General features: G+C 37.0%; 1 protein-coding gene across 3 annotated transcripts in view; it reads right to left on the bottom strand.

Annotated features, from left to right (window-relative positions):
- ALMS1 (ALMS1 centrosome and basal body associated protein) overlaps positions 1-22,859 on the bottom strand; it is a 221,667-nt gene that overhangs the window by 102,075 nt on the left and 96,733 nt on the right. For all 3 annotated transcript variants that reach the window (XM_043603693.1, XM_043603694.1, XM_043603695.1), the window contains one exon: positions 14,746-16,583. In XM_043603693.1, coding sequence (XP_043459628.1) covers positions 14,746-16,583 — 1,838 coding nt within the window. The remainder of the gene's footprint in view (positions 1-14,745; positions 16,584-22,859) is intronic.

The following is a 22,859-nucleotide window of genomic DNA, read 5'->3' as shown; positions in this document are numbered from 1 at the left end:
GAGGATGGCAAAGTACAAGATGAGCCTGAAATATCTTCTCATGCCAGAAACAAAGACATGTCCAAAAGATAACAGAGACATGTCAAATGGATACAGAAGCCTGCCTGAAGGGGCTGCCACAGGCCATCAGATCAGTGACATTTTCAGAATGAAAACAAATTACAATAGTAACGTTAAACGTAGTAAGAAAATATGATTTTTTACGATGCAAAATATTTGCAAACCTCATATCCAACAAAAAACATGTATCCAGAACAGATATAAAATCTAAATTAATCAGTTAAAAAACACAACAGTGCAATTAGAAAATGGCAAAACAACTTGAACACACTTCATCAAAGAAAATATACAGATGGAAAACAAGCACATGAAAAAATGTTCATCATCATTATTAGCCTTTTAGGGACATGCAAATCAGAATGACAGGGAATACCCCTATATACTTATTAGGATGGCTAAAATAAAAAATATTGGGAGTACCAAAAGCTGATAAGGATACAGAGAAACTGGATCCCTCAAACTTTGCTAGTAGAAATGTAAAATGGTACAATCACTGTGAAAAATAATTAGGCTGTTTCTTACAAAATATACATATACTCATCGTACAACCCAACAATCACACTCCTGGGCATTTATCCTACAGCAGAGATTCTCAACCTTGGAGCTAACAGACATTTTGAACCAAGTAATTCCTTGTGGGGACTGTCCAGTGTATTCTAGGATCTTATCATCAGCAGTCCTGATGCCAATAGAAAATTCCTTCCTAGTTGTGACAATCAAAAATGTCTTCAGATATTGCCAAATGTCTCCGTGGGACAAAATCACCCCTGGTTGACAGTCACTGTCCTAGAGAAATAAAACTTACGTTCATGTAAAAATAAGTACATGGATTTTCACAGCAGCTATGTCAGCAGTAGTAAAAACCTAGCAACAATCAAATGTCCTTCTACAGAATAAGCTGTGATATGTTCATACATTTGAATACTACTTAGCAATAAAAAGAAATACTGATACATACAATAACCCAGATGGATCTCTAGGTCAGTGGGCTGAGTAAAGACAGCTAATCTCAAAAGGTTATATGCTATATGACTCCATTTATAGAACCTTCTCCAAATGACAAAAGCATATAGTAGAAAAACAGATCACTGATTTGCAGGGGTTAAAGAAGGCAAGGGGCAGGGCACAATAGTGTACTGTAAAGGGAATTCCTTTGTGATGACAGAACTCTGTATCTTGATTAGGATAGTGGTTATATGAATCCATGTGATTAAATTTCACAGAATTATACATATATACATTTAAAAACAAGCGCATGCAAAAACTGATGAAATCAGATGAAGGTCTATAGTCTAGCTTATTTGTACTGTATTAATGTCAATTTCCTGGTTTTGATAATGTACTAAAGTTATGTAAGATATTACATTGAGTGATGGGTACCTGGGACTCTCTAAACTATTTTTGTAATCTCTTCTGAGTCTATATATTTTTAAAGTAAAAAGTAAAAAAGACCCACTGAATGAAATAAGAAAGCATGCTTCTATATGGATATAATAAACAAACTCAAAGTTTACAAAGGAATGAGATAGTTACATAATGTCATAGTACTTTCCACAAGAGACTTAATTACAAAGGGGAAAAGAGTAACTTTCCAGTGAAGGAAACTAGCAGCCAAAACCTTATTAAGTAACTAATGTATAGTTGTCAGTGCGACAAATGAAAATTATGCAACATCTGATAAAATATCATGAGAACTGAATGTCACAACTGTCATATTCTTGCCCAAAATACATAACCCAAACCTAATCGTGAGGAAATATCAAATACAAATCGAAAAACATTCTACAAAATAAATGATCTGTAATCTCCCAAAGGTCAAGAAAGTGAAGGAAAGACTAAAGCAATGTTCTAGAAAAGAATTAGAGCCATGGCAACTAAGTGAAACATGTGGTTTGAACTGCCTCCTCTTGTTATAAAAATCCTTATGGGAACAACCAGAAAACCTGAATAGTATCTGTAATACAGCACTGATGTTGGGGTGCCTGGGTGGCTCAGTCAGTTAAGTGTCTGACTTCAGCTCAGGTCATGATCTCGCAGTTCATGAGTTCGAGCCCCGCACAGGGCTCAGTACTGACAGCTCAGATCCTGGAGCCTACTTTGGATTCTGTCTCCCTCTCTCTCTGCCCTTCCCCTGCTCACACTCTGTCTCTGTCTCAAAAATAAATAAACATTAAAAAAAATAATAACAAAATACAGCACTGATGTTAATTTCCTGATTTTTATGGCTTTATTGGGGTTATGTAGGAAAATGTTCTTTCATATAGGAAATGATATAGTGATGGGCAGCATGTCAAAAACTTACTCCCAAATGGTTAAGGATAAAAAAAAAGGAGATATTTACATAATATTCTCAGATGCTAACGCAGATAACAATTCAGTAAAAATAAAGATTTCAACATGACAGTTGATCAACTGGGCCAAACTGACGTAACATATACAAAATAGCACATATAGGAACTACAGAATACATACTCCTTTCAACTGCACATTGATAAAAATAAAAATATACCATAACATGAAGCAATTATAATGTTTAAATATACTGAAATCATTCAGAATACTATCTCAGTGACCACAATGGAACTAACTAGAAACAAGCAATAATTAGAAAGTTCCTATATAACTGGAAATTAAGAAACACATCTCAGGGTGCCTGGGTGGCTCAGTCGGTTAAGCGTCCAACTCTTAGTTTCAGCTCAGGTTGTGATCTTATGGTTCACGGGATCAAGGCTTACGTCAGGCTCTGTGCTGACAGCATGGAGCCTGCTTGGGATTCTCTCTCTCCCCCTCTCTCTGCCCCTCCCCTGCTTGCTAGCACACACGTGCTCGCTCTCGCTCTCTCTCTATATATGTATATATGTCTCTCAAAATAAATGAACATTTATTTAAAAAAACACATCTCTACATAACCCATAGAACAACAACAAAAAACTGTAACAGAAATGAGAAAATATTTAGAGGGAGGCGAGTGGGGGATGGGTTAGATGGGTGATGGTATTAAGGAGGGCACTTGTTATAAGCACTGGGTTTTGTACATAAGTGATGAATCACTGAATTCTATTCCCGAGAGCTTGTGTGGAGGTTCTAGCAGGGGAGCACAGCTACTCCTATACCCTTGACCGAAGAACGGTCCTCCTCTATCAGGGAAGGTCATCCTCTTCCACCAAGCGCGCAGCTTCAGGAGGGACACACATGGAGTGGTGAGGGAGGAAGGGGCCACTTGCCTAGCCAGCCATATCAGCCAAATCAACCCCGGCGATCAATGAGGTGACAGATGTCGCAGCCAGATCGCCCTCACATCCTGAATTCTATTCCTGAAACTAATATTGCACTGTATGTTAACTAACTAGAATGTAAATAAAACTTTAGAAAGAAAAAAATGAGAAAATACTTAGAATAAAGATGATGATGAGAAACTACATAAAAATCTGTCTATATAAGGAAAAGACTAAACATTAATGAATATGAAAAAAACCTGTATATTCTCAGAAGGTAGAAAAAGACCATTAGGTTAAAATCCAAAACAGAAGGAAAAAAATAAACATAGTAGCAAAAACCTTAAAAAGAAAACATACACTAGAGGATCAACAAAACCCAAATCGTTTAACCCCCAGAAAGAGCAATTAAGTAAAAAAAGAGGAAACGAAAATTAACAATATCAGACATAAAAAAGTTAATATCACTACAGATTGAGAAATTGAAAGGGTAGGATACTATGAAAATAACTCATGTCAACAAATTTTGACAAGTTAAAATAGAAAAAATTACTTAAAAAATTTTTAAAACTAAAGCAAATTTACATAGTCATATCTATTAAATAAATTGAATCTATAATAAAAACTCCAGGCCATGATGGATTCACTGGTGAATTCTGCCCAATACCTAAGAAAGAAAGAATACCAACCTTAGACAAACTCTTTCAAAGTATCCTAATATATTTATGAGGTCAGCCCAATGCTCATACCAAAAGATATTACAAGAAAAGAAAATTATAGGTAAATATCTCCATAGATATTTTACAAAGATGTAAAAATAAAATGTTAGGTAGCAATTAAGGATAATATATAAATTAAGGGTGAATATGGTAATCTCTATAACATGTACTGTAATGAAGTCTGGCTCCATTTTTGATATTTCACTACTGACTTCTTTTTAAGCATCACCTATGGCCCTACATCTGAACAGGCTGATAAGAAAGCCTGAATGTGAGTACCTCCTTCTTTGGCACCAACAGAAAATGTAAACCTCCCATACACAGAACCCATTCCCAGTTCTACTTCCTAGCCACTATAAGCCCATCCACTCATTCTGCCCAAGATGGCCTGGACCTGTTTGTGCCCACCCAGCTCTCCCCAGGAGTCCCTATGTGAATAATAAACTTCCTCTCAAATCCTCTTGGTGTGAAAAATGTAATAACCCTACATATCTAAACCAAATTTGGGGCGGGATCCATCCCATTTATCAAAAAAATATGTATATAAAAAAGCCAATAAGGAAAATAAGACAAAGTAATAAAAGATGCATGATCAATACAAAGGATGGCAGGAAAGAAGGGACAAAAACCAGATGACACAAATAGAAAACAAAACGTAATATGGTAGATTTAATTCAAACAACACCAATCTGACACGTACTCTTTCAGAAAATGATGAAAAAGTGAATATTTCCCAATTTTTCTTTTTTTGGAAGCCACCATAGCTCTGTAATCAAAAAGATTATAGACCCCTAGGGGTGCCTGGGTGGCTCAGTTGATTAAGCCTCTTGACTCTTGATTTCTGCTCCAGCCATGATGTCATGGTTCGTGAGGTCAAACCCCGCATCTGGCTCCATGCTGTCAGTGTGGAACCTGCTTGGGATTCTCTCTCTCCCTCTCTTTCCCTCCCCCACTCATGTCCTCTCTCTGTCTCTCTCAAATAAACAAAAAAAATTAAAGACCAATGTTAGCAAATTGAATTCAGTAATAAATATAAAAAAGTTTATATTTATCCCAATAATGTAAGATAAAATTTAACATTCAAAATCTAATCAATGTAATTCACATCAATGAAAACAGGAGAATACACATATGATCACCTCCATAAAGCATTAAAAGCATTTGACAAAATTCAATTCCCACTCATAATAAAAACTCATAGCAAACTAACAACAAAAGAGGATATCCTTAATCTGATAAAGATCATCTATTAAAAATTTACAGGTAATATCACACTTGATGAAAAACTAAATCCACAAGATGTCTGCTCTTACTACTTCTACTTGATATTATACTGAATGTCCTAGCCAGTGTATTAGGTAAGAAAAAGAAACAAAGCCACGAAGACTGGAAAGAAAGGAGTAAAACTGCTCTGTCTGCTCCCTGACAATGTGATTTTCTATGAAGAATAAACATCATACCTGGGGTTACTCATTAAATTTAAACAAGACAGTCCCTAAATCTTAGGGGAGTTACTGAACATAAAACAGAGGACAACAGATATGCCTCAATTTAAACAATGGAACTATTAGTTTATCTAAATACTCTATGGTCATAGTACCTATTGCCCTAAATTATCCCATAGGAAGCTCTGGCCCATAAGTAAGAAATTAAAATTAAAATTAAAATTAAAATTAAAATTAAAATTAATCTGTTGACATTTGTAAGCCGGCTTAACAACAGTATTTCTATTATACAAGCAACAAATAATTAGAAAATAAAAATTTTCAAATACCATATACAATGGCATCAAAAAAACGTAAAATATTTAGGAATAAATTTAACAAAAGATGTGCAAGGCCTACACACTGAAAATTACATGTTACTGAGAGACATTAATAAGCAGAAAAAAATGTTCATGCATGGGAATACTTGGTATTATTAAGATATCAATCATTCACAAAATGATCTACAGATTCAATGCAATACCAAACAAAATCCCAAGTAGCATTTTTAGAGAAATCAGTAAGGTTATTCTAAAATTTATATTGAAATGCAAAGGACTTAAGATAACAATAATGTTGAAAATTTTTCTTAAAAAGTTACAGGACAACTTGATTTTAAGACTTACTATAAATCAAGACATCATGGTATTGGTATAAAAACAGATAAATTAAAGGAATAGAGTAAGAACTCAAAAATAAACCCACACATAGGAGGCCAACTGATTTCTGACAAAGATGCCAACTAAATTCAATAAGGAAATAATCAAGATTTCAGAAATGGTGCTGTAATATCTAAGAAAATGATCCTCAAATTGCATATATTACAGACTTAAAACATAAAGTTAAAACTATATTTCTAGATGAAAACATAGGAGAAAATTTTCAACACATTGGGTTAGGCAATATTTTCTTAGAGAAGACATGAAAAGTACTAACCTTAAATGAAAAACTAACAATTTTTGTAAAAAATAACACTTTCTCTTCTTCAAAAGGTACCAGTAAGAAAACAAAAATCAGTATGGAAACCAATTTGACAATAAACTTCATATATTGAAAAAAAAACAAAACAAAAATCAAACCACAGTCTGTGAAAAAAGTACGTGTAATACACAGATAATTTGTATCTGAAATATATAAAAAAAACTTTCATAATAATGAGACAAACAATCAAATAAACGAATGGGACCACAGACACTTCATAAAGACATCCAAATATCAAGCAAACACAGAAAAGATGGTTAGCGTCATAAGTCATCAGTGAAACACAAATTAAAGCCACAATAACATACTCTTTCACATCCACATTTAAAATGGCTCATAACAAAAACAACTTGAAATATCAAGTGTTGGTAAAGATGTGGAGTAATTCGAACTTGCATATACTTTGATGGGAATGAAGAAATGGTACATTTGGTTCCAGTGCTGGGTAACCATAACAGACCCAGTCTCTCTCAACTGTATACATAAAACCTAGAGAGTCTACACAGAGCACCTATCAGAAGACTGAAAAATAACAGAAGTAGGCAAATTGGTGAAGATGATCAACATTCGAAGCACTATCAAAATGGTTTAAGTCTGGGGCACCTGGGTGGTTCAGTCAGTTAACTGTCTGACTTCAGCTCAGGTCATGACCTAACAGTTCTTGAGTTTGAGCTCCACCTCGGCCTGTCTGCTGTCAGCACTGAGCAGGCTTCGGATCCTCTATTTCCCTCTTTCTTTCTCTGCCCCTCCCTCATTCACTCTTGCTTGCTTTCTCAAAAATAAATAAACATTAAAAAAAATTTTAATGGTGATATCAGTTTACCATTCTTTCCTTTGTCATCCACTGGGGTCTGAACTCAAAATAGCTTGAAACCTGGAGGTGGGCCCTAGCACAGACAAAAACCTCCAGAAGCCCTCTAGTCAGGACAGAGGAGCGGGAACTGAAATAGCATGAAAATCTTTTTTCTGTGTCTTCTAGTAAGCTCAAACACTCAAGTAATCTCATGGTGGCAGTAGTACAGCAGTAACAAGGGCTAGGAAGAGCTTAAAATTCTGAGGGAGGAAAAATTTTCTCTTCCAATATAGGAGGTTTGGTTTCAAGAGTGTGGGACAAACCTCTGTTGATCTTTCCCCTCTGTACTGAGCCACCTGAAACGGACACAAAGTAGTCACAGGATGTATACAGAAGAGAAGGGGTAAATTAAGTTCCAGCTTTCTGTCCTGGGACTCAAGAAAGGAGAGCTCAGGGGCGCCTGGGTGGCGCAGTCGGTTAAGCGTCCGACTTCAGCCAGGTCACGATCTCGCGGTCCAGTCCGTGAATTTGAGCCCCTCGTCAGGCTCTGGGCTGATGGCTCAGAGCCTGGAGCCTGTTTCCGATTCTGGGTCTCCCTCTCTCTCTGCCCCTCCCCCGTTCATGCTCTGTCTCTCTCTGTCCCAAAAATAAACAAAAACGTTGAAAAAAAAAAAAAGATTATAAAAAAAAAAAAAAGAAAGGAGAGCTCAAGGGGTAACTGTAGAAAGAAAATCAACTCCTTAACATATGTTTATAATCTCCTGGGCCTATCCCTGAGCCATGCGTGTGTGGATCTGAACCTAAAGAGCATACCTAAACTTTGAGAACAGAAGTATGGGATAGCCTACTACCCAAGTTCGGACTGGCCACTGGGTACACACACATGCAGGTCAAATGTGGATAGCAGTGCAAAAGCTCTGAAAGTTGAACTCACACGGAACTATAACCCACAGAAGGCTGGTTATAATTTGTAACCTGAATGCAAATGGGTTGATTGCCTGCTAAAACAAAAATATCGAAAATTTCTATAGGATTTAAATGAGACTAGTTATCTCACAATATTATGAAATACAATCCACAATTACTCAGCATATGAAGATCCAGAAAAACCTAAACTCATGTGGGAAAAGAAAATCAACAGACACCAATGCTGGGATGAAAGACGTGTTAAAATTATCTGACAAAAACTTTAAGGAAGCTATTATAAAATCCCGCAACATGTAAGAGTGGATACCCTCAAAAGTAATGACAAGACAAGGTCTCAGCAAATAAAGAGAAGAAACAGCAGAAAAAAATTTTAATGTTTATTTTTAAGAGAGAATGAGTTGAGAAGGGGCAGAGAGAGGGAGATAGAGAATCTCAAGCAGGCTCTGCCCAACGTGGGGCTCGACCTCACAAACTGTGAGATCATGACCTGAGCCGAAATCAAGAACTGGATGCTTAACTGACTGAGCCACCCAGGCACCCCGAAATGGCAGATATTTTAAAACTAAAAAATGATACAAGTGAAATAAAATACTCACTGGATGAGCTCAATGGCAGAATGGAAATGTCAGAGGAAAGACTTAGTGAACTCCAAGACAGAAAAACAGAAATTATTCAATCTGAACAAGAGAGGGGGAAAAAAAAAGATTGGAAAAAAAAAAATCAACAGAGCTTCAGGGACTTGTAAGATAATACCAAAAACATTTGTGTCATCAGAGATGTAGAAAGAGAAGAGAAAGAATGTGGTACAGAAAAAATACTTGAATAAATAAGGGCTAAAACTGCCTCAATATGATGAAAGATAAAAACCATTAGCACAGCAAACTCCAAACAGGATAGTCCAAAGAAATCCATGCCTACAAACATCATGACCAACTGATTCAAAGCAAAACAAAAAAAGGAAAGCAACCAGGGAAAAATAACACATTGCTTCAAATGTACAGGAGAATAATGATTCCAAAACTGTAGAGTTCTCATCAGAAACCATGGAATTTAGAGAGAAGCAAAATATTTTTCAAGTACTGAAAGAAAAGGACTGTCACCCCAATTGCATAAGCCATAAAAAAAAAATCAGTAAACTGGACTTCATTGAAATTAAAAACCTTTGTTCTGTGAAAGACTCAATACATTAAGTAGATGAAAAGATAAGTCACATACTACAAGAAGGTATTTGCCAGCAACATATCCAGCAAAGGTTGTATATCCAAAACATACTCAGAACTCACAAAATTTAACAGTAAGAAAATAAAACCCTATTATAAAATCATTTTCACCAATAAGGATGGTAAAAAAAAATCACAGGAAGTGAAGAAAAGCCATTAGGGAAATACAAATGAAAACTATATTGAAGTATCCCTGTACAACTATAAAAATGGCTAAAGTATATGGACACTACAAAATGCTGACAAAGACACAGAGTAACTGGAACATGTATTATTGCTAGTGAAAATGCAAAGATAAACAGTTCTTGCACGGTTAACCACACAAATACACCACATGACTCAGCAATCCCACTCCTGAATATTTACCCTACAGAAACAAACACTGACACACAAATGTTTACAGCAGCTCTAACTGTAATCACACCCCAAAGTTGAAACAACACAAATATCCTTCAAAGAATGAATGCATGGATTAACAAACTGTGGTAATCTGTACAAAAGAATTGTCATATAAAGGAATAATAAAATATTACTGTTTTTAATAAAGCAATAAAAAGTAAAACATCTGCTTCATAAAAAAAGATGGATGAATCTTAAATGTGCTTCTCAAAGTAAAAGAAACTAAACCCAGAGGCTGCTACATATCTTATTATTTCATTTATAGGACACTCTAGAAAGGCTAAGAAAAGGACAAAGCAGGAATTACCAGGGGTCACAGGAGGAATTGTCTCTAAGGAGATGACATGCAGAAATTTTTGGATAGAAATGCTTTGTATGAAACTGTGATGGTAGATTTATCACAAATGATAGAATTGTACACCACAAAAAGTTTTGCACTATGTAAATTATTAAAAATTAACCAAAATCAACCAAGGGCAAAGATGGAATGCAGGATGTGACAAATGAAACTAACTGTATTATAAATGAATCATGTACTGACACACAGTGTATAGAAAAGAAAAAAAAAGAACACGACCTAAGAAATGTCAGCAGTGTTTTGACTGGATACCATAACGCTAAATTCAAAAGAAAGGTAGGTATATATAAACACTGTACTCAAGTAGGAGAATTTGTTTTTCACCTGGGAATTCTGAAACTATCTAATTTATATACTAGGGTAAATATATTGCAGATAATGAGAGCCAGGTTTATTACTACTGAAGAAAGAAGTTAAAAACAAGGGTAAAAGTTTATAATCAACCCTGTGGTTCAAGATTAGTTGAAGGTATCAACACTGACCTGTGGTTTAAAAAATATTTACATATACAAATATACACAAACACATACACATTAACAGAGATGAGAATAAGCAGAGAAGTAGGTATATGCATGAGTTAATATACATACATATAATCCTGAGCTTTATTAACTGCTAGAAGCACTGACATCCTAGTAACAATGAGCTAACCTGGTGCTATACCTTTGGTTCTAAGTACTATTCTCCATTGTTGAAAGAAGGGTACTGAAGTCCCTTACTAATATATTGTTATCTATTTCTCCCTTCAGGTATGATTAGTATTTGCTTAATACACTTAGATGCTCCAATGTTGGTTGTGTACATATTTACAACTGTTTATCATCTTGTTACATCACCTGACCCCTTTATTGGTATATAATGGCCTTCCCTGTCTCCTGTTACTGGTTTTGGCTTAAAGCCTATTTTGTCTAATAGGAGTATAGCTCCTATATTGAATCCATACTGATATACATGAATAACTAAAGGAATAAATAAATGAGGGAGGAACAACAGCTCTTGCTTGCAGAAAAATTCCAATTAATACATGTAGAAGGAATGAAAGTATAAAAACTCCATCCGAATACCAGAGTGGTAATTGCTACAAGCAAGATCCAGTGATGAAGCCTAAAATTAGTGATCAAAGTTTTAAGCAGAAACAAGATATTTGCATAGTCTACCAGTTTCTACCCAAATATCTAGTATTTAAAAAGGAAAAACAGTAACTGTACAGTGAAGAACCTTGGTAGACATCACTTTAGCCAAGTGATCAAGGTTAACCTCACCAGTAATGCGTATCAACTTAATGTGCTCCCCAATGAAATGCACTGAAAATGCATAACCTCAACCTAGTCTTGAGACATCAGAGAAAACTAAATCAAAACTTTCTCCACTAAGTGAAATTAGTCAGAGAAAGACAAAAATCATCTGACTTCACTCATATGAGGACTTTAAGAGACAAAAAAGATGAACATAAGGGAAGGGAAACAAAAATAATATAAAAACAGGGAAGGGGCAAAACAGAAGAGACTCATAAATATGGAGAACAAACAGGGTTGCTGGAGGGGTTGTGGGAGGGGGGATGGGCTAAATGGGTAAGGGGCATTAAGGAATCTACTGAAATCATTGCTTCACTATATACTAATTTGGATGTAAATTTTAAAAAACAAAAAATAAAGTTAAATTAAAAAAAACAAAAAAACTTTCTCCAAAATAACCAATTCTCTTTAAAGTGTCAAGATCATAAAAAAACAAGGACTTGGGGCGCCTGGGTGGCGCAGTCGGTTAAGCGTCCGACTTCAGCCAGGTCACGATCTTGCGGTCCGTGAGTTCGAGCCCCGCGTCAGGCTCTCGGCTGATGGCTCAGAGCCTGGAGCCTGTTTCCGATTCTGGGTCTCCCTCTCTCTCTGCCCCTCCCCCGTTCATGCTCTGTCTCTCTCTGTCCCAAAAATAAATAAACGTTGAAAAAAAAACACAAAAAAACAAAAAAACAAGGACTGACACAGATTATTGAAAATAAAGGAGACAGGACCACTAAAATGTAAAGTGGCATCTTGGGTTGGATCTGAAGCAAAAAATGTTCATGTGCATAAAAATGAGATGAAATCCAAATCACTCTACATTTTAGTTATAATTTTATATGAAGGATAATTTCTTAGTTTTGGTATATGTTTTATGGTTATGATGTTACGGTAAGATGTTAACACAGGGGAACATCTGGTAAAGGACATACTGGTAACCTCCAAGATATTTCTCAATGATCTCTGCCTCTTGGTAATTCATACCCTTGTGTATCTCTAGCCGTTGAGGGTGAGCTGGAAATACTGATTCACTTCTACTGAACAGAATATAGCACAAATGGTGAGATTCCCTTACAAGGTTAGGTTACAAAGACTAAGACTTTTGCCCTGGGCATCCTCTCTTGTTCTCTCACATGCTCACTCAGAGGGAAGTTTAGCTGTCATATTTGAGCTGCCTTATGGAAGGAAGGGAGTGATGTCTCTGGCCAATAGTCATGTGAACAAGCCTGGAAGTACATCGTCTCAGTCAAGTCTTGAAATGGGACCAGAGCTGCAGACAATACCTTGTTTGCAACCCCATAAGAGACCCTGAGACGAAAGCACCCAGCTAAGCCTCACCTAAATTTCTGACCCACAGAAAACCATACTAACATTGGGATAATATTTATTATTTTAAGCTGCTACATTTCAGGGTAATAGGTTACACATCAAAAAATAATTAATACAAGAACTCTACCACTTTTGTAACTCTTTAAATTTAAAATCTCAAAATAAAAAGCTTTAAAAATACTTAATACATATATGCTTACACATTTTATATACACACACGTATACAGATGAGTATGTATGTGTATATATGTAGTTTGAATTATTATGAACTTTGGAGTCAGACAAACCTAGATTAGAATGCCATTTCTAACACTTAATAATAGACATGTGATCCTGGGCAAAACGTCTAATTTCTCTAAGTATTAGGTTTTTTTTTAAATTTTTTTAATGTTTATTTATTATTAAGAGACACAGCGTGAACAGGGGAGGGGCAGAGAGCGAGGGAGACATAGAATCGGAAGCAGGCTCCAGGCTCTGAGCTGTCAGCACAGAGCCCAACACATCCTTGAACTCACAAACTGTGAGATCATGACCTGAGCCAATGTCGGACACTTAACCGACTGAGCCACCCAGGACCCACCCCCCCCAAATATTAGGTTTTTAAAATATATAAATTGAGGTAATAATATCTACCTCTGATGATTATATTAAGGTTAAAATGATACCTACATCTACTATACCAGATGGCATTTAGTACATTTTGAACAAATGGCATTATTATTTAGTGCATATTTATAATCATCTACTATTTTCTTCTCATTCCAGGAATTCAACTCTAATTCAGTATTATAATACTGAAAGCAGAGACTGACCCTGTTTTTTAGGCCCAATCCAATTCTAAATCACCAACTTTTAGAGCTACAAGGGACCTTTTAGCTTTCCAATTCTTTCCTTCCACCATCAATCCCATAGGAGTGCCAAAGATATTAAATGACTTGTCCAAGAGAATACCTTGAAAGAAGAGCTGAAAGCAGGACTCAAGATCAGAGAGACACTACCATGCAGTGAACAAGCACTTGCTTTAATTAAAAAGACCACACTAGAATGCCCACTCTCTTGCTTATAAACAGCATTATCTCACATAAATAAAAGTACAAAGTAGCAATATCAGTGTCTCAGTTTCCCAGAGGGTAAATAAGGATACCACCACTCACCTCATAGGGTTATTACAATCATTAAATGAGATAACATATAAGTCCCTCATGGCCATTACTACCACATGTGGATGCTGAATAAATATTATTTCCCTTCCTTCTTTCCAAGCCCAGGGTTCTTCACTATGATGTGCTGCCTTCTCAACTATGTGGTAGAACATGAAACACAAAGGGTAATTCCATTCAAAATGTAAAAGTGAATGAATGATAGTCTTAAATTAGGCTAAATAATATAAATCTAAGGCATTTAGCCCTGAACTCAGTTTCCTTTCCTATAATAGACTCTAAGGTGGAACATCACAATAGAGAGCACATTACATTGATATGCATTACCAGTGATGTTAGCCTTGATAACTGGCAAAAATGATGTCTGCCAGGATTCTCTACTGGAAAGTTACTTTCTAATTGTAAATACTAAATATTTGAGGAGAACCATGAAATGGAAACTAAAAGAAGGGAGAGAGAGAGCACACACAAGCAAGTGAGTAAGCTCATGTACATATCCCAAAGTCTGGTCTTCAGCACACTTCCAATACAATAATTAGTAAAGTGTACCATGGATGATCAAAGACTTTTCTCAGAGTAATTCAAAGTTTTGAAATACTTGATGTCAAGTCTCGTCAAAAGCCCTCTGAAATTATAAATACATTACTTTCAAGTGTTTTCTCTTACTTAGGCATTTATGCCTTGGAATACCTAGATTAGTCAGATACAACCTCCCCTAAGAGAAATCATACTGCCTTTCCCCCAAGAACTTGCATTTGCTTAAGTATTTAAAACCCTTTATCACAAATTCCATCAGCTTGCTTGTCATCACAATGAGACTCACCGATCTGCAGATACTGGAATCCCTTCTGGACTGGAATATCCTTCCAAATCTGAAATGTTCACTTGTGTCTGCCTTGAGGTTACTATCTGGCTATTCTGAAAAGGTATGGTTTTCAAGTCCTGAGAAATAGTATTACTATCTGGAAGAGGAGACTGTACAACTTGGAAGTCCGGTGAAGATTTAAGTCCTAGAAAACCTAAAGATTCTTGATTCTGTGCTACAGGTTTACTGGCCGATAATTTGGAGGTTGGTTCCAATGATCTTGAAGATATAGTCTGTAGGTCAGAGTTAAACTCACTATTCATCCTTGTTTTAGAAGCAGGATCCAATGAATGCAATCTTTTATCTAAGGTTCCACTATCCACCTTGGAAGGAGTCTTGGGATAAAGAGTTATACGAACACAAGAAAGTGCTTTTCTATTTGAGGGTGGAGTAGATGCAGATGATACTAATGTACACTGATTTGGGACTGGTTGGGAGACCACAGAATCGAACTTGGCTTCAACATTTATCATATTAGAAATGTATGACTTAAACTTATGTTGATTATTCTTTTCTACTACATAATCCTGACCTTGAGGAAAGGGGGAATGGTATTTTCCCATGTGATCTACATCTGGGGCTTTGCTTTGTTCAAAGAGCTGACGTTGTTCAAGAAAAATGGAAGAAGGAAGGTCTGAAGCTATATAATCCTGACCTTGAGGAAAGGGAGATTGGTTTTCTCTCATCTGATGATCTAAATGTGGGGCTTTGCTTTGTTCAAAGAGTTCTCGTTTTTCAAGAAAAATGCGACAAGGAAGGTTCGGAGCTACATAATCCTGATGTTGAGGAGGGGGAGAATGGTATTTTCTCACATGGTGATCTGTGTGTGGGGCTTTGCTTTGTTCAAAGAGCTCTTGTCGTTCAAGTAAAACGTGCGAAGAAAGATCTGGAGTTATAGCTACAGTCTTCTCTTTTACTCCTAGTGTGGAACTTGGTCTGCTCACGCTAATGAGAGTATGGTTATCAGAAAAATGAACTTCCTTGACACTGCTATACTTTGCACTGGTACTGGGCTCAGAATCACTGCCTTTAAAATCTGATCTTTCTAAGAGTTTTTCGTCTTGCTGAGAATGTTCAATAGATAATTTTTGACTCTGCCTACTACTTTCTGCTAAAATAGTCACAGCGGTATCTGGCGAATGACTAACAATTTTAAATGATGAAGGGGAAGAGGTTTTCTGTTCTAGATCTCTGGGAGGATTTTGCTCTTCAGTGAAATGAGAATTAAATACCCCCACAGATGCTCCAGTACACTGGCTACCTTCAGTAACACCAACCTTAAGAACAGAGGAATCTGAAAAGCATTTAGAGTGTCGGTGAGATGCAAAAGTGATGGAAGTAGTAAACTTTTTCATGGGTTCTGAGGGAAGCATATGTGATGAAGAATGACAATCCATTTCTTCGGGTGGCACAGGTTCTACTAATTCTGATAGCCAAGGGTCTATCTTTTCATGGAAAGGCATTCGAAGACCCTGGCTAATTCTGAAGTCATCAGCTGTAAAGTTCTGAAAGGGGGAAGGACTTCGTAACTGCAAGGAATTCCAAACTTTGAAATGGGGGTTACTCTGGTCTAATGATTTGGAAAGGTTGATGTGTCTGGTTTTCCATGATGATGGACTCCGCTGTCCTCTGATAATGTCTGAGGGGTCAGCAGGTCTGAAAACATAAGGGTGGCTATCCAATTGTGGTTGTTTGGCAGTTAGAGTCCTGAAACATCCTTTTTCATGGCTCTCAATAATGATGTGACCACATACAGCTTCTGGGTTGCATCTTATTCCCTGTGGACTCGGCAAACCCTGGAAGATATAAACAAATTCTTACTTGAAATAGTCCAAATAGTGTTATATAAAAATAAGTTATATATCCAGGCTAAGACGGACCACAAAGTTCCTGTTGATCTTTACAATAAAACAAGAATACAACAAAAAAAGACAGTTAACTATAGAATAAAATAGCTCATGATAATTAGGACGACACAGTTAATTTCTTCTAAAAAATGTTTCACTAAAGTAACAAATATAAAACCCTCAATTGTCCCCCAGTATTCTCACCATTTTTCTTTTAGTAACAGAAGCCCCTTACCCTAACCATGTGCTGGTCACATGGCCACAAAACTGGAGATCTTTCCACTTTCCTTTGTAGCTAGGTGAGACCATATGACTAGGTTTAGGCCAATAGGAGATGAGCAAAAGTAGTAAGTATAACTTCTGCTTCCTGTCTTTAGAAAACCAAATTCTTGGGGCTCCTGGGTAGCTCAGTCAGTTAAGCATCTGACCTCGGCTCAGGGCATGAGCTTGTGGTCCGTGAATTTGACCCCAGCATTGGGCTCTGTGCTGACAGCTTTGGAGAGTGCTTTGGATTCTGTGTCTCCCTCTCTTTCTGCCCCTCCCCTGCTTGCTCTCTCTCTCTCTCTCTTAAAAATAAAATTAAAAAAAAAAATAAAAAAGAAAAGCAAATTCTTGACCTCCATGTTCCCTTACTACCACCATCACTACCATCACCATTTACTCTTGCCACCTAAAAATGATAGTATCTAAAACAATCAGAAGCCATGTGTAAAAATGGCTCAGCTGCCCAAGCCAGTCTGGGTCTTTGAATAACTTCAAAGAGCAGAGCTCCTTTCCTGTCCTAGACTATCATATAAAGGAAAAATACAATTCTATCTTATTTGACCATTGTATTTTTGGGTCTCTTCACTACAGATGCTTCTTACCAAAAAGAATAAGGAAAGGAATATTCCTAAGAAACGGAAAAGAACTAGTACTTCTTCCTAGGCTACACGATCAGAATCTAAAGCTACCATAAATATAAAATTTGAGATTTCTGTGCTTTACCTATAAAATCATTACTTAGAATCCTATTTGATGATAACAGCCACATTTGATTTCAAATAAAAATACCTTAAATTATGCTGCCACTTTTTTTTTATGTTTATTTATTTTGAGAGAAAGGGAAAGAGACCAGGGAGGGGCAGAGAGAAAAATCACAAGCAAGCTCCATGCTGTCAGCAGAGAGCCCGACGTGGGACTCAATCTCATGAACCGTGAGATCATGACATGAGCTGAAATGGAAGAGTAGGACACAACTGACTGAGCGCCCAGGCACCTCTGCTGCCACTTCTGATGTAATGGAGTAGTTGTACTTTTCCCTATTCCATTTGATAAGCATAACTAAAAGTCCTAGACATTATATATAAAACAAACTTAAGAATAACCTGAAAGATACAGGGGTGCCTGGGTGGCTTAATTGATTAAGCGTCTTACTTTGGCCCATGATCTCGCGGTTCATGGGTTTGAGCCCGGCATCAGGCTCTGTGCTGACAGCTCAGAGCTTGAAGCCTACTTCGGATTCTGTGTCTCCCTCTCTCTCTGCCTCTCTCCTGCTTGTGCTCTGTTCCACACACTCTCTCTCTCAAAAATAAACAAACATTAAAAAAAAAAAAAGAAGAATCTGAAAGATGTAGAGAAGACAGGGATCTTGGGACCTAAGGAATGACATGGTAATGCAATCCCTGGATTTACTTTTTATATCATATATTCCAGATGTGGGAGCTGAAGAAGCCAGCAACATAGGAACAAAGGGCATAGAAAAAGGCTCTAATAAAAACCCACTATCATTAGCTAAAAAAAAACAGTAAAGGGGGGCGCCTGGGTGGCTCAGTCAGTTAAGCATCTGACTTCGGCTCAGGTCATGATCTCTCGGTTTGAGTTCAGGCCCTGCGTCGGACTCTGTGCTGACAGCTCAGAACCTGGAGACTGCTTCGGATTCTGTGTCTCCCTCTCTCTCTACCCCTGCTCTGCTCACACTCTGTCTCTGTCTCTCAAAAAGTGAATAAACATTAGGGGGAAAAAAAACAAAACAGTAAAGGTGAAGTCTAGCAAGACAGAAAACTTTTAGGCCATAACTGCTCTATTCCAGCCAATCACCACAGAAAAAAAGACTGCCTCTGTGACACCAGCAAAAGCCAAGTGAGGAGCCTAAACATCTACTCTTGCTAAGCAATTACAAGTCACCCCAACATCCAAGCCAAGGTACAGAGATGACCAAGCAGGAGCCCAGGAATTATTTTTACCCTAACATCTGGTAATGAGTTACCACTTCCTGTGGTATCAGTCCCTGTGGAGACCACACAGGGAGACTGTACTTTCCCATTCCAGCAATGACATGCCCCTCTCTCCCCCATCTTTAGGCTGGAAGAAAATTTTGCAAATCCCATAACCAATGAAAGACTTGTATCTAAAATGTATAAAGACATCTCAACTCTCAACAGCTTACCAAAAAACAAAAACAAAACAGACAACTCAATTAGAAAAATAGGCAAAAACCAAACTTTTCAATGAATAGAAAAGAGATGGGAAAACAGGGGCACAGTAACAGGTCCAACACCATTAAGAAAATGCAAATTAAAATTATGATTCTTTTACATCTACTGAGATGATCATATGGTTTTTATCCTTTTGCATGTTAATGTGATGAATCACATTGATTGATTTGCAAATATGGAGCCAGCCTCATATCCCAGGAATAAATCCCACTTGATCATGGTGACTTTTTAATGTATTGTTAGATTCAGGCTGCTAATATTTTGTTGAAGATTTTTGCATCTATGTTAATCAGAGATACTGGCCTACAGTATTCTTTTTTCATAATGTCTTTAAATGATTTGGTATCAAAGTAATGCTGGCATCGTAGAATGAATCTGGAAGTTGCCTTCCACTTCTATTTTTTTGGAACAATTTGAGAATAGGTTATTAACTCTTCTTTAAATGTTTAAATGTTTGGTAGAATGCTACCTGTGAAGCCATCTGGTCCTGGGCTTTTGTTGAGAGTTTATTACTGATTCAATTTCATTACTACTAATTGGTCTGTTCAAATTTTCTTCTTTTTCCGGATTCAGTTTTGAAAGGGGGTATGTTTCTAAGGAATTTATCCATTTCTTCCACGTTGTCCAATTTGTTGGCATATAGTTTTTAATAATATTCTTGTAATCCTTTGTATTTCTGCGGTGTTGGTTGTTATTTTCCCTCCTTCATTTCTAATTTTATTTGAGTCCTCTCTCTCTTCTTTTCTTGATAAGTCTCACTAAAGGTTTATCAATTTTGTTAATTTTTTGACAGCTCCTGGTTTCACTGATCACTTCTGGTTTTTTACCCCCTTTTTTTTGTTTTTTATTTTTTTTAATGTTCATTTATCTTTGAGAGAGAGCAGGAGAGACAGAGCACTGGTGGGGGAGGGGCAGAAAGAAGAGCAGATGCAGAATAAGCAGGCTCCAGGCTCTGTGCTCCAGGCTCTGTACTCCGTGCTCTGAGCTGTCAGCACACAACCTGACGCGAGGCTCGAACTCATGAACCGTGAGATCATGACCTGAGCCAAAGTCGGATGCTTAACCGACTGAGCCACCCAGGCACCCCACATTTACTCCTACTCTAATTGTTACTTCCTTCCTTCCTCTGGCTCTGGACTTTGTTCTTTTTCTAGATCTTTAGGTGTAAGGTTAGGTTATTTGAGATTTTTCTTGCTTCTGGAAGTATGCTTATATTGCTATAATCTTCCCTCTGAGAACTGTTTTTGCTATATCCCAAAGGTTTTGGTCCACTGTGTTTTCACTTTCATTTGTCTCCATGTATTTTTTTTATTTCTTCTTTGACTTCTTGGTTGACCCGTTCATTGTTTAGTACCATCATATTAACAAGAGAAAGAGTAAAACCAGTATGAGCATCTCAATAAATTCACACACAAAAAATTGATAAAGTACAACATCCATTCACGATAAAAACTCTTAAAAAGGCAGGTTTAGAGAGAACATACCTCAAAAAAAAAAAAAAGCCACAGCTATACCATCATACTCAATGGTGAAAAACAGAGCTTCTCCCCTAAGTTCAGGAACAAGATAAGGATATCCACTCTCACCAGTGCAACCTAGTACGTAAGTCCTAGCCACAATAAATCATACAAGGAAATAAAAGGCTTCTAACTGATAAGGAAAAAGTAAAACCTCCACTATTTGCAGATGACATAATATCCTAAAGACTCCACAAAACAACTACTAGAACTGAAAAATGAATTCAGTAAAGTCACAGGACACAGAATTAATATACAGAAATCTGTTCCATTTCTACATGCTAATAATGAAGTAGCAGAAAGAGATATTAAGAAAACAATCCTATTTATAATTGTACAAAAATTAATAAAATTCCTAGGATTAACCTTAACCAAGGAGGTGTAATTAAGACCTGAATTCTTTTTATTTTTTTATTGTCAGGGCTTCAAGAGTAAATTCCCGTGATTTATCACTTACATAGAACACCCAGTGCTCATCCCAACAAGTACCCTCCTCAATGGCCATCACCCATTTTCTCCACCCCCATCAACCCTGTTTGTTCTCTGTATTTAAGAGTCTTTTATGGTTTGCCTCCCTCTCTGCTTGTATCATATTTTTCCTTCCCTTCCTCTATGATCATCTGTTAAGTTTCTCAAATTCTACAGGAGTGAAATCGTGTATCTTTCTGACTGACTTATTTTGTTTAGCATGATACCCTCCACTTCCATCCATGTTGTTGCAAATGGTAAGATTTCATTCTTTTTCATCACTGAGTAGTATTCCATTGTGTGTGTGTGTGTGTGTGTGTGTGTGTGTGTGTGTGTGTATGCCAGATCATCTTAATCCATTCATTAGTTGATGGACATTTGGGCTCTTTCCATAATTTGAATATTGCTGATAGCGCTGCTGTAAACATTGGTGTGCATGCCCTTTTGAATCAGCACTCCTGCATACTCTGCTGGGTCATAGGATAATTCTATTCGTAATTTTTTGAAGAACCTCCAAACTGTCTTCCAGAGTGGCAGCACCAGTTTCCATTCCCACTAACAGTGCAAAAGTGCTTCCCTTTCCCTACATCCTTGCCAACATCTGTGGTTTCCTCAGTTGTTAATTTTAGCCACTCTGACTGGTGTGAGGTGGTATCTCAGTGTGGTTTTGATTTGTATTTCCCTGATGATGAGTGATGTTGAGCATCTTTTCATGTGTCTGTTTGCTATCTGGATATCTTTGGAAACGTGTCTATTCATGTGTTCTGCCCTTTTCGTTACTGGGTAGTTTTTCAGGTGTCGTGTTTGTAAGTTCTTTATAGATTTCTGATACTAAACCTTTATCCAATATGTCATTTGCAAGTATCTTCTCCCATTCCACAGGTTGCCTTTTAGTTTTGCTGTTTCCTTCCCTGTGCAGAAGCTTTTTATCTTGACAGAGTCCCAATAGTTCATTTTTGCTTTTCTTTCCCTTGCCTTCGGAGACATGTCAAGTAAGAAGTTGCTGCAACCTAGGTCAAAGAGGTTGCTGCCTGTTTTCTTCTGTAGGATTTTGATGGTTTCCTGTCTCACATTTAAGTCTTTCATCCATTTTGAGTTTATTTTTATATATGCTGTAATAAAATGGTCCAGTTTCATTCTTCTGCATGTTACTGTCCAGTTCTCCCAACATCATTTGCTAAAGAGACTGTCTTTTTTTCCACCGGATACTCTTTCCTGCTTTGTTGAAGATTAGTTGGCCATACACTTATAGGTCCATTTCTGGGTTTTCTATTCTATTGCATTGGTCTATGTGTCTGTTTTTGTGCCCAAAGCATACTGTCTTGATTACAACTTTGTAATATAGGCTAAAGTCTGGGGCTGTGATGCCTCCAGCTTTGCTTTGCTTTTTCAACATTACTTTGGCTATGCAGGGTCTTTTCTGGTTCCATACAAATTTTAGAATTGTTTGTTCTAGCTCTGTGAAGAATGCTGGTACTATTTTGATTGGGATTGCACTGAACACATAGATTGCTTTGGATAGTATAGACAATTCAACAATATTTGTTCTTCTAATCCATAAGCATGGAATGTTTTTCCATTTCTTTGGGGCTTCTTCAATTTCTTTCATAACCTTTGTATACTTTTCAGTGTACAGATCTCTTACCTCTTTAGTTAGGTTTATTCCTAGGTATCTTATGGTTCTTGGTGCAATTGCAAATGGGATCGATTCTTTGATATCTCTTTCTGTTGCTTCATTATTGGCATACAGAAATGCAACCAAT

The sequence above is a fragment of the Prionailurus bengalensis genome, chromosome A3 (assembly GCF_016509475.1).
Source record: "Prionailurus bengalensis isolate Pbe53 chromosome A3, Fcat_Pben_1.1_paternal_pri, whole genome shotgun sequence".
Classification (NCBI taxonomy): Eukaryota; Metazoa; Chordata; class Mammalia; order Carnivora; family Felidae; genus Prionailurus; species Prionailurus bengalensis.
This window is presented reverse-complemented; position numbering and strand designations above follow the sequence as displayed.